Genomic DNA, 13,639 nt, shown 5'->3' with positions numbered 1-13,639 from the left:
AGAGAAGATTGTTACTCTTCATATTAATGCCTTGTTCAAATTTATGTGCTTCTGGTGTTTTTTTGTTTGTTTGTTTTATTCTGGTCTTAAGACAGGAGGTTTATCACATGCAGAAGGAACTATTAAGGGAACGGACTCGGTGCAGAGCTTTGGAAGCAGAGCTGGAGAATCCCCTGAATGTTCACAGATGGAGAAAATTGGAGGTGATGTTTCAGCATTTCAAGTTCCCAGTGCCCTTATTTCTAAATCAGTGACACAGCACAAAGCCTATTTATTTTACTGTTATGCAAATTATGTGGAGGGGCAGGCAACTGAAATTTCCATAGTACCAATGGAGTGGTTAACTGCTGAATGGTTTCCGAGCACAATGCAATCAGTGTTATTTTTGTGTCACTTCCTCAATGAAAAATTGCAGAGGGATTTTCAAAGAGCTAAAGGGAATAAGGATGTATGAGGTGAATTTAGAAGGAGGTGATTTCTTAACATGGATGAAAAGAAAGAGGATGATAGGGAAAAAGTATAATCCTACCCTCACCAATTAGGGAGAGTTATATGGGAAGAAAGCCAAGATTAGAAAGGCTCATAGAACAGGTGGAATGGGGAATGGATAGACATGAAGTCAAAAAAGTGGAAGATGCATCTGTGTTATGAGAAACCTCCACATAAACAGTGGAGACAGCCATTCTGGGTAATATGAGGTCAACTGTTAAGTAAACAGCAAATCTAAAATTTCACACTATTCAAACCTGCTAAATGCAGGGGAAAAATAATAAATTTATCAAGCATAGACCAAGTATATGAACATCACTTGGCATCACTGGATATTTTCAAAGTGAGTCAGAGCCAGCTGAGATCTCTCTCTTGCATGGATCTCTGATCTAAGGCCAATGTAGGTTACTTAGCTGCCCTGGTAAATAAGTGATAACATGCTAGTCCCTACAGAAGTACAGCTGAATATTTTGGCTGCGCTTACTAGTGTGATAGTTAATTTCCGATCTTTCTTCGCTTAAAGCTGAACAGTGTGCTGACCTTTCCTCATGGAAAGGAGATAAAATGCAGAATGCTGAGCTGGGTTAAATCTCCAGCAGCTCCACATAACAATGGGAAATCAGGCCAGTCAAAAAATCCAGTGTTGAGAGAATGAGGGTATTAAGAGACTGATAATGAAAAATGAAGTCTTTCCATTCAGGTCAGTGATTTATATTTGGAACACAGGAAAGCCAGCAGATGGCAAAATCCGTGTGAAATGATCCTGATAGGGTTTTGATTCAATTCCTAGTGAACAAACATCCTTGTATCTACAGTTGTCACAGGTTGGCACCACTATAGAAAGATCAAGGACTGAATGGGTCATGGAAACTGAACCAGTTTTTAGCCTGTTCTCTCAGGAATGACGCTATGTCATGAGTGCTAAGTGTGTATCTGTGTTTGTATGTCCCAGTTACACTTGAACTGATTAGCCAATTCAGATGAAATATGACAAAGATTGAGTGCCACAAAGATGTCATGTTCCTTTTAAGTTCAAGAAAATGTGCAGTGAGAGGGACTTCACTGGAGCCTTTATTGAGGGACAGACTGCAGTGTAAGTTTAATCCTTGTGAGCCACCAACGAATCCATGTGGGAGAGAGGTGTTGTGAATCCCTGAGTGGGGAAAAGCTTCAATCAGCTTTGCTGGGCTGCTCCTCATAGAATTATCAGTTTGTTCCTTAGAGGCTCCTTCAGATACTAAACTGTGACCAAAGAATGAAAAAGGGAGAATGAGAGAGAGACACGTACCAGCTCCTGTACTGTTTAGGCTATGCAGTTAGTGGCTACAGTCTGTCCCCTTTTTAAGCACTTAGTTCTATTGGAGAATGAGATGCCGCAAATATGGACACTTTAAAGCCTCGTAATAATTTGTCCATGTACCTCCATAATTTCTTCGTCTTGGCTTCTCAACTGGTCCACAAAGACTGTATTGCAGTTACTCTTTTTTGATTCAGGAGAAAAATCTCTCTTTCCTAAATACTTACTTGACACTGTATGAAGTTCTTGAAACACTGTGCAGCACTTGCACTGCTCCACATACATCAGTCAAAGTTTCTACTAAAAATGATACGCTAGTCTCCTCTTTCTTCCTTCCCATGTGGTTCTCCCAGCCTTTGGTAGTTTGAGTATTAAGCTCCTAAGAACTCCTAATTATATTGGTTGTTTTGAAAAATATTCTCACGGTTAATAATGTTAAACATGAGCTTACTCTGACTAATCTTAAAAGGGAAAGAGTCCAGGTTCAGGACTGCATGTACACATGCCTTTTTCAAACAACTTACCCTCTGCTGAGATGAAATAAAAAGCTCAGCAACTCATTTTTTATTTGTCACTTTTAGATGCGTATGGTTTTCAGCTGCAAGCAAGAAGCACCAACTTTGGATGTATAATTTTTGACGCTGCTTTACTCTTTCTTGTCTAGGCTAGTGACCCAAGTACCTATGAGCTGATCCAGAAAATACAGAGACTGCAGAAGCAGCTCATCAGCAAGACAGGTGAAGTGATAGAGAAAGAATTGCTCCTTCAGGTACTGCAACATCATTAGTTTAGTGTATCTTATTAACGTATTTGATTTACTCTGCATTCTCTGCCTGCTTAGATGGGCTTCCAAAATGTTTAGATGCTTGACTTTTCCCTGAATTTCCTTTGCATGCCCCTTAGGTAGCTTTAGATGGCAGCACTGACTCACTGAAAAAGAACAAATAGCATCTGATTAATTGATTTTTGTACTGTGATTGCTGATACTTGGATAACTCTACAAAATAAAAATAAAGGCTTGTTTTAGTTTATTTATGACATAGATTAGTTTTCAAGTCAGCATTAGATTTTTGGACAGGCTTTTTTGTCCTTTTTATCATTTGTGTTACTACTCGGACGTGCGGAAATCAAGGAAGATCCATGTTTGATTTCATTTCTGCTTAGCTTGGCTTTTGGCAGAAGGAATGTACAGTCTATGTGGTTTAGATATGTTGTCTGAACCATTTTTGACCTCAAAGTCTTTGTGCTGAACTTCTCCAAAAATAATTTTTGTGATAACTTATCTTTTTTCCTGTATGAAGTGTCCCTTAAACCCTAGTGATATCAATGGGCTCTGTATTGTAGAATCGAGAAGACTATATTCCTGTAGTGCAAATTTTGTTATCAAATATAACAAAAAAAAGTCTGTCTTTGGGCTTCTGACTGAACATGTCAAACTGGGAATTTGTCTCCTTCTCCCTACTTACTGAAGGGATAGCCGGAGTTTTGAGTTTGGTAGCTGTAACTATGACTTGCATGTCTTGTTTTTAAATACCCAAGTATGACTTGGACTGTAGAATATGACTTGAAGCTCATTCTGACTTGAGAAGGAGCTCAGCAGATGCTGTTGAGGCAGGGTTTATCTCTATTGTTTTGTAGGAAAAATAGATCTACAATTCATTTGAAGGTAATGTGCAGTGTATTGTTATGCCTTTGCTTGGAAAAATGTAATCTTTGCTGCATAGTGCGGAAATCATGCTCTGATGGCGTCGGTAAAATAGTTTGTTAGCTTAAAGAAAATGTAGCAAAAACAGCTTCAATTTTTTTGTGTTTTACCCATGCATAAACTCAATTGTCTCTGTGAGAGTTGTATATAGTCTCCATTGCTTATCTTGCCTTATCCTTATACTCCCATTTAGCTATTATCCCTTTTTTAAAAGTGAAGAAGTGAGGTATAGTGGTACTAAGTTGCCTGCTCTAGGTCGTCTAGAAAATTGGTGACATAGGTGTTTGAAGCTACGTTACTATACTAACCATTGGCACAATCTTTCTGTCTGTACAGCAGTCTTTTCTATAGCAATGCTATTTTTTATTAATTTCTTAGATTTAAGCCAGATTTTGTCCAGATGAGATTTAAGTATCATATCTAGAATTACTGATGAGATCCTTTATGTTCTTAATTCACGCAAAAGTGCTGAAATGAAGTTCTCCACCAGTGAGACTGGCAGTAAAGAAAAGGCCAGAAATGCCTTGCTCTGCCTTCTGTTCAGCGTATATAGGCCTCACTCTCAAAATTTCTGAGCTCTTTTCTGAATTAGCTCAATGTTTTTGGAGTCATACGCAAAGATTGAAATAGGGTTCTTTCATTGACGGGGGGGTGGGTAAGGAGAAATAACGAGAGATGGAGAAATTCCTCTGACTCACGTCCTCAAGGGCAGTATGTCCTACTGGATAGGTCTTTGGCCAAGAGCTCTGAACTTCAGGGCACTGTCTGAGCTTCTTCTGCTATGTGGCTGGATATCCATAGGGAACTCATTTTGTTTTTCTTTGCATAGGTTTTCCCATATACATGTTACACCTGCTTTGTAAAGCAGTTTGATGTCCACTAAAGAAAAATACTCACTAGTAACTTGTGACGCTGATGGTATCATATTCCAAACTCTGGGGAGAGAGAGAGGCTGAGAAACCCTTCCAGAAGCAGGAACGGAGTAAGAGCAGTAGTGTAACTTTCTGGAGGGAGCTGTACGCACCAGGAGGGTTGCTTCACCACCTCCGGTTCTGATTCACCTATCCATAGTGGGTACAGAGTAGAGCTTGATCCTGACTAAAGTTTACAATTAGGGGAAACAGCAGTAATTTAGCTCTTATTTCTGAAAAAATTTATTTTTCTCCCTCAATATAATTGCCCTTGCTTAGTGAGTTTGCTCTCTGGCCAATATAACACCCAGTATACCCTCCCCCGTAAGGTCTGATTATTCATTTTTCTTTAATCTTGGTAAATCCTCTTGCACTTAAAGACGTTTGACACCTTACCACCTTTTGTTGTTTTTCTAAACTGCCATAGCTTCCCAGCGACTGATCTACTGTGGCTAGAAGAAATGAGGTCTTTTCTTTTTTGATTCCTGTTACCAACAGAATTTTTTTTTTATGCAACTATGGGTAGGTGGAAGGTAATAACATGGAAATATGGAGGTTCCTTTACACTGGAGCTGTAACAGATGTGGGCTAGCTCTCTGCTTCCAAATGGAGGAGTTTTTTTTTTTATGGGTCTCCTGGTAGTCTGTTCAGTTCAGTGCAGTTTCTGATCCCTTGCAGGGGCGTGGGAACTGCTGACAACTTTGCCTGTTCCTGGTTAGTGTAACCTTCCGTGTATTCCGGCTCAGAGCCTGCAGGCGTTTAGAGACACAAAGTTACTAGTTCAGAGAACTACGGCTTTCTGCGTGTTGTATTCGCTTGCCTAAGTCACAAATCTTCACTCCTACTCCTCATCCACATTTTGCCTTGAGACAAGGGCACAGCCATTACGCATGTCTGTTCTCAAAACTTAATCTCGTTTGTTATACATAACAGTTTTTATGTGTGTGTGGCCGTTATGCTGGCAAATGGGATATTTGTTGTGAGTGAAGCTGGTGAGCGCTTGTGTCTATGATTTCTCTGTGTGCAGATTATGTGGCTTAAAAAAAAAGCTATGTGGCAAAAGCTATGTGGATTGGGTATTATCGAACATCAAAAACACCTTCTGAATTTTGAAATAACCCATATCTGGAAATGGTCGAGCCCAGTGTCAGCAACCTGCAGTTTGATTTGTAGGGTGTTCACCTTACTGCATCCTCACACAGAGCCATAATGTTTGTGTAAGAAAAATAAATTCTGTTTGTATCATATGTGCTGTAGCTTTGTCTTCTGACTGTTACTTCAGTCTTTTTTTATAAATAATCTTTTAAAAAGCAGGTGTATACAGGGTATATATTAGAATGAGATGGCCATATAAATGGAAATTTTTGCTGAGTAAGGATCTCAGTATATGGATTCATGTAGAAAAGCATCTGCTTATTTCACCTGCTCCTGATGTGTGTTTGATCCTAGCCTTTTCAGTTAGCTTTCTCACCTGTTAGTTTTTTTTAAATGATGCAGCAGTAAAAGCATCCTAGAATCCATGCTACATGATTAAAAGAATGATTCACTGAATTTTAGTCAGAAATTTTTGATTGCTGACAGTACTCTGTCCAGGAGGAACCCAGCTTGACTCTAAAATCCCAGACAAAAACATCTTTCTTAACCTGCCAGCAGGGCACGTTTTTTGTATCAGACGCTTGCTGAGATATATTGAATATGCAACCTGATGAATGGTTTTTTTTAGAATGACTTTTCAGAATTGAACACTTAAATAAAGGTGTAGAAAGATGTCCCATGTTTTGCAAATTATTAACTCTTTCCTTGGTTCTGATTTGTATGCGGCCTATAGCCACAGCACGTTAGATTATAACCTATTGGCTTTCATACACCAAGCAAGGTTGGACATCCAGAGACTTTGAAAGGTAAATGCAAAGCAGTAGGTCATGCTTTCTCCTATAACTTGGGTAATTCTCACAGTTGAGAGCTGCTGTGCTGATGAAAAATGCTACTTTAAAAATCAGATCCAAAACCCAGGTCTTGAATACTTACGATCAATAAATATCCAGTGGCATTTTTACCAAATGTAGGAAATGTTATTTCAGGGTTAGCCAGCTTCCATGTTTCAGTCATTACCTTCTGTCTGAATTTGTGCAGTTAAAACATATAGCATGCTTTGATTTTCTTCTACACCGTTGAATAATACTGCAGTGCTTTGTGAAGAAATATGTCATGTGTTCACCAGAGGATTTCAATGATGGGTGAAGGCCTTTGTGAACACTTGCGATATAAGCACTGTTTTGGATATTTGGAGGCAAAACATGTTTTATAGCCGTAAGGTGTAATTATTAATAAACAGAAGTGCTCTGCTGAGCAAATCTTGAATAATGAAAAAAAAAATTGTTCAATTTGTATGTGGGGCAAATCCCTCATGTGATTGGTGCTCAACTGCATAGTGAACAGTGATGTGCAGTAAATTCACAACATAACTGTATTACCTTGTTAGGATTATGATTAGTGTGGCTTTAGAAAATTACCCCATTAAAACTGAATTATACACTGCTTTATTTGTTTCATATTTAGTTCTTTCCCTTCAAAGCAAACTCCTCTAATTTGATTTTATGTCTGACTGAGTGGAATTTTATTCAGCTACACATCTCAGAATGGGTAACAGTGAGAAGATTCACATTGTATGTCAGTTATTTCGGATGTCAGTCATCCCAGAAGATGGGTCATAAACGTAAAAAGACATGTGCAGCCAAGATTGTTTATGAAGGGAGGAGGGAGACAAAGGCACAGGGAGAAAGGATAGAGCTGTATGTTTTGTGGTGACAAATGCAAAATCCCACCACCTGTGTCTCGTTTAACCCTTGCGTGCAGTAGTGAAAGTATTGTTCTTCTATATACAGAATTTTTTATTCAATATTTTTTTAAGCTGTGAACAGTTGAAGACCAGGACTGGGGAGTTAGGATGTGATCTTTCAAGGCTGTTAACATCTTGAGCTCATAGTTTCAAAGAGTGCAAGGGTAAAAGGTGTGATTAGCTCATATATCTGACTCAGAGATTACAGGCCAGATAACGCCCACATGTCCTTCTGCTGAGGCAAGCTCTTTAGCAAAGTTTTAATCCTCCCTAAAGAACTGAAGGTCCCACTGACAGAGAGTAGAAGAGGCAGAGAGGATGCTACTGTCACCAGCATAAATCAGCAGAGTTTCATTTTAGGTATTGCAAAATGCAGAGGGAAAAAAGAGTGAAGGAAACTTTCTCTGTGACCTTGGGCAAGGTACTTAGCATCTGCATGCCTCTACTCAGGGAAAAGAGGGAATGAAAGCATTTCCACACTTCTAATGGTGTGTGAATGAACGTATTAAAAGTTGAGACATGATTCAATGCAGTAGTAACAAAAGGTAGCTAAACACTCAAAATAGGTGGATGCTTTATTTTGATTTTGCTAACTTGACTGTAGATCTGTTCTATTCAGTTTGAGATGCCTGTTGCTGTAGTGTCTAAATAGATACATTACCGTTGATATTTCTCAGAGCTGGTACTATAGTTTCATGAAAAAAATCTGTTTTAGAACAGTGTGGTGTCCTGTGGTTTATAGGCATATACTGAAGTCAAAGAAGTCTTCTCCCGAGTAAAGGAAGAGCTTTAGGATTTATTTCCATGTATTTATTATACAAAAATTGTCTGCCTATTTATTATATAAAACGCTATTTTTTCAATCTCGTATCGTTTTCCTCTGCACAGTTCATGAGAGCCTAGCCCTCTTGAAAATCATTTCTTTCCCTAGCTTGGCAATTTCATGAAGCATGCTTCTGCTAAGTTCTTCATTGCTGTAATAGTGCTTAATGTAGCTTCCATTAGCACGTAACACAGAAAAGTCTAGTCAAATGCTGAGTAAGAGATGTTTTGATAGCCTGCTAGAGAAAATCTACTTGCACATTTTTGGGGGATATGCTCCTATTATCTGCCTTTATTTTGGTATTCTTATGGTCCGGTTCAGTTTTATTTTAGGTATTTTCTGTACAACTTCAGCATAGTTGAGATTTAATTTACTTTCTCAAAGTTGGCATTCATTTATTTCAGGTGCCAGGTATAGATCCTACTCAGACTTGAGGCATAACCCACTTATACGTTACATGTGGGGTGGATAGTCTGAGATGGGGATTTTTCTGACAGAATTATCTATTTTCATTAAAATAACTGAGGTTCAGTTCAGGGACTGTAGACTGTTAACAATCTCTTTTGACCTACCTGTTATTGTTTCTGTCATCTTACCTTTAGAGAGATGTTAGTAGAGGTAGTTTGGGATTTGTATGCACTGAAATTTACAGGTGAACTGCAAAATCCACTGCCAAAATATGATCCTTTCTGTACTGCTCTTTTATTATTTATATATAAAATCAGCCTTATGAAGGGATTTTTCCACCCAAAAATAATAAAAAAGAAGTTTTCCTTTTGGCTTTTTATACATTAGTAGGACTGGACTCTTTTCTACCTCTGTTTCCTGCAGGAATTGACTTCCTCTGGAAGCCCTGGGTTAGTCCCCTATCTTGAGGCTGAAGCCAGCAGTTTTCTTAGCCATCAATTAAAGGAGTGAGTATATTGAGCTTTTAGGCCTTTTCTACACTTAAAACTACCATTCTTACTGGCAAAAAAGCCCTTTTTCTGGTTTAGCTTATACCAACTCCTGAAGGAAATAAACTATCTGGGCAGAAGACTTTCTTGCCAGTAAAACTGCATCTAGTTGCATAGCCAAGTAGCTGGCATAGCCGTGTCAGCACAAAGAAATCACGCCACTCACCGAGAGAGCCAAGCCAGCAAAACTTTTAACCATTGATCAAATGGTTCCTAACATTAAAAAAAAAAAAAAAAAGGCAGATAAATGTCTTCTTCCCCTTATAAAAAAAACAAAATGTCATTATGTATCTTAAGGAGGAGGAGAGAGAAAGAACAGTACCTGATGGAGTGTAATTTTTGAGTTATGACCCCAGTTGTCAGCGAGTGGACAGAATTTCAAGGCACTTATGCAGGAATACAGAACTGAGGAACACAGTGGGGATTCAGGCCCAACATCTACTTTTTGGTTTTCAGCTGGATATGAATCCTAAATAAGAAATTTACTTCCCAGTGGCATACAGAGATATGCACTGGTGTATCAAAGGCACACTGTAAGAATTGCCTTGATTTAGAATTGAACTCTGAAAAAGAATCACTGTTATTCCTTCAAATGAAAGAATAATGGGTTCCCATGAACTCTGGCTGTAGCCCAGTTCTAACCAGTGACTGACAACAAATATCTAATTACCAGTAAAATACTGTGATGCACAGCAGTTTACTGAGGTAGTGGGTCTGATTTGAACTGGAGCCTCTAGTGCAGTATGAAGTGACGTAGGAAGATATTTCAGGCATCAAGTCATCCTTCTGGAGCCCTTTTTCAGGTTCTTTCCTTCTTGTGACATCCTTTTGTTTTTCCTTTCCTTGTGCTTGGAACATTCATTGCTGAGCTAGGGCTTTGTTTGGGGATTTTAACTTTACCTATAAGTGGAAATATTGTGTATTCCAGTATTGATGTTATGTTAAAGGGTTAGAATCTTTTTTTGTGATTCTTTGGCTGGCATGATGGTTTCTTGACACCATTAGTACTTCTCTGGTCCCTTTTGTTTTGACATTGATATTCTTTTTCCAATTACTTTTTTCTTTTCTTTCTCATTTCGCCTAGATTATATATCTAATAGGTTTCTGTGAGCAGGGTGAAACCATTCCCATATAGGAAATTTTAGGATCATTATGTTAATTTATCTGGGTTTCCATGCAATCCTGTTGTGATGTAATGAGTAATCACATTTCACGATCAGGAAGGGTTAGGGTCACCTGTGTGAAGAGCTATTGAGGATCTGTGTTAGCTACCTGAAAGCTTTGTATAAGCCTTACAAATTAAATAGCGATTTGAAGATTACTCAGTTCTTGTGCTGCCTCCCCACAGAAGGGAGTTAGTTTCTATTTCTGCATATTTTGAATATACTTCTTGGCTCATTAGTTTATTTTAGCCCTTCTAATCTCGGTCCATCTAGAATTAGAAAATGTTCTATGCTATGGAAACTCACAGCATGATAAACTGCTCTTAAAAACATACTGACATTTATATTCTTTCCCTCCTCCTACATCTGTTGCATCCCAAATGGAAGAGAATAAAGTTTTCTCAGCCCTCTTTTTTTTTTTTTTTTTTTTTTTTTTTTTTGCTTAGGGTCTGTCTGTTTAAATAGCTCTTTCAAAAACTAGGCAGGAAAGGTGATGATCTGTTTAAATGCATCAGCTGAAGATAATCAGCTGCTCTTTACAATAAGAAGATTGTTTTCCAATAAGAATAATCGTGCAAATACATCTGGCAATGGAAATAGAAGGCAAGGCAGATTACTTAGCACTCAAACAAAACATTTTTGATGAAGAATTTTTTTCAGTGGAAGAATCTTTGTGCAACTGCGTTGCCCTCATAAACAAAACAGATTTTCCGTGATAAATAGTTTTGGACACAAGCAAGATGCAAATTTATTTAAGAAATTAGAAGAAAATGAAGGAAAATAACAACCTCTGGGGATGTATAGCATTTTTAGGTGCTCTGATGGTGTTTTATCCAGAAATATTTTGGATGCCAATTGCAAAGATAAGGAAATTGCAGTTAGAGTAAAAATCTCTTTGGGGTTATTGGTGGGAAACATACATGAATATATAATCGGGTTTTAAAAGAATTGATGTATTTACTTCAGTTGGAACTTGAAAGAGAACTCTAGTGGGTCATCAGATGCCATCCCTCCACATCATGCAAGATTGATTTAATTGCACAAAACCCATCCTTGAGACATGAATGTCAAGTATAGATTTGTTTCCTGCATTTTAATGCATCTCCTCCCAGTGCATGAGTTTTGGCATGCATGGGGAAGATTGTTGACTTTAGATACACTACAGTTCATAGTTGTGATTTTTTTCCTACACTTACCTCCTGCTGTAGTCCAGCCCTATTGTTTCTGAAAAGCAAAGTACAGAGGTACTGGTTTACTTGACATGGTGATCTTGGGAGACTGAATTTCATTTCTGTGTATCTTCCAGTTTTAGTGAGCTTTGGCAATTCGTGTAGTAACTCTTTGTGTCCAGCACTTTTTAAAGAATGGGGAGAGGATCACTGCACTGTCTGGAAGCAGTATTGCAGTGTAAGTATGTTAAAGGTTGAACATCTTTCAGATACAGAAAGCAGGAGGCTATGTAAGTATCCAGGTATCACTGTCACCTGTAATCTGCATCAGAAAAGCAAAAATTAACAGTGATTGCCAAAGTATTTTCTTCAAATCCCTTGTATCTGGTTTGAACACAGAAATCCTGAGCGCGGACATACTGTGTCATTAAACTCAAAATATTTTGTAAAATGACCAATTCCTAAAATTCTTACTCAGAGAGAATTGTCATTAGCTTCAATGATAGTTTGCTAGAATAAAGCTAGCAAAAAAATTCAGTAAAAATTCAGGAGTAAAAAATTCAGGAATTGCTCCAGTACATAACAAATACGCTGAAAACAAACTTATTTACTCCTCATTGCTGTATTCAGCATGTATCTGGGAAGGAAATAAATCTGCTGTGCACCCCAGGGTAAAGTATATTAATCAACTGGTTATCTTGTTAAGGGAAAGTAAATGGCTCGTTGTGCTGACTGAATACATTGCTACGCACGAAGTTTGCAGTGCTGTTAGTAATCCAATATTGACTGTCAGTCATCCAGAAGCTGTTAGAGAAGTTAAAATACTGGAGGAGTGCAGCAGCAGTGTAGCAATGCATTCACAAGCCCATATTGTACTGTGTGGCTCAGAACTGGCTGCAGATCTTTATTATTCAGGTGTACCCTTTGGCAGGCATTCTTACATTGAGGCGAATGTATTCTGCTCCTCCCTCAGCAGCAGGATATAGACAATCTACAGCATGCCATTCAGTGATGGTTTATTATTTTGTACATTATTTACAAAAAAAGATATTCCACAGAGACAGGCTAGGTTTTATTGATTTGTTTCAAATTTCTTATTTTCATGCTCATAAGAATGTGAAGGGTGCTGTTGTTGGGAAAACATGCAGAAAGATGCAGCGATGTTTAGGCTGTTTTGAGACAGGCAGTTGGTGTCGTAGTTAGAGTTTGGACAGATGATGATACCGTCAGGCATAGAAAGAACCCTGTTCCTCCATCCTTCACTCTGAGACAGCCGAACACGAGGCACCGAGGGTGTAGGAGCCATGAACACCTGTGCACGGCGAATCTCTGCCAGGCTGGGTGCATCAGCTCAGCCAGCTGCTCCCTGTCCTGCAGCTCAGAGCTTGAGCCTTCCTGTGCCTGGCTTAGTATGCATAGCTGTAATTTTGGACGGGGAACAGCATACTTGGGCGCAGCAAGTTGTCTTTATAGGAATATCAGGATTCCCTCTCTCTCCCCTTTCTTTAGTCCTGTTTCTCTGAATTTTAAGAAACAGGCAGGGGAGCTGACAAAGACGTCAGGGAAGTGTACCAGAGGTTAGCTCTAATTACAGTCAGAGGGAGGCTGCATCGTAAAACATTCATGATTTCAGAATTGCCGTGTGTGTTCCTTAGATGTACCATTGCCTCTTAATAGGCTCCAAAGTGTAACAGGAGACCGCTCTCTCGTCCCTGCAGTGCTTGGCATACGCAGGGAGACTCTGCTATCCTATCAGAAAGATGTGTGTAGGCTTTGCTGCCTTGTTAGACAGGCATTTGTAGGTTTAAGTGGTGGCTTGACTTTGAGACAGCTGTTCAAAGGTAGCAATTCTAGAGCAGTGAAAGACTTGAAACCAAGTACTCTCAGGGGAAATTTAAGGATCTAACTCAAGCAGGTGATTAAAGAAGTTTAGGTGCCTAACGTTCAGATAGGTGTTTCTAGAAGCAGCTATGCAGTTTCTCTGGTCACCCTTCAAGGTCATCTGCCAGAGGAGAGACAGAACGGAGAGCAGAAGCCAGGTCTGCTGGGAATCCCCAACCCAAGGCCCCATAGTACGGGACCAAATAATCATTAACAGGGGAGCCTTGGTACTTCTCATTTGATTCATCTGATGTTTTTAAAGTTTAAATTGCTGTTAGATAGTTAAAAGACATACTGTTACACTGAAGTTATAATACAGAGGTTTTAAAGTCAAATGATGTACATTTGAGGGGGGGACCTTTTTGGCTTGAAATCCTATATATTATAATTATTAGCTGAGTAAAGG

General features: G+C 38.8%; 1 protein-coding gene across 1 annotated transcript in view; it reads left to right on the top strand.

The window, feature by feature from the left end:
- Window positions 1-13,639, top strand: part of CFAP58 (cilia and flagella associated protein 58) — a 59,227-nt gene that overhangs the window by 31,792 nt on the left and 13,796 nt on the right. Inside the window, exons 14-15 of the mRNA XM_068951157.1 lie at window positions 92-203; window positions 2,451-2,555. Of these exons, the coding sequence (XP_068807258.1) occupies window positions 92-203; window positions 2,451-2,555 (217 nt within the window). The remainder of the gene's footprint in view (window positions 1-91; window positions 204-2,450; window positions 2,556-13,639) is intronic.

Source organism: Struthio camelus, chromosome 7 (assembly GCF_040807025.1).
Source record: "Struthio camelus isolate bStrCam1 chromosome 7, bStrCam1.hap1, whole genome shotgun sequence".
Taxonomy (NCBI): Eukaryota; Metazoa; Chordata; class Aves; order Struthioniformes; family Struthionidae; genus Struthio; species Struthio camelus.
Note: the sequence above shows the minus strand (reverse complement) of the source record. Positions and strands in the feature narration are given on the sequence as shown.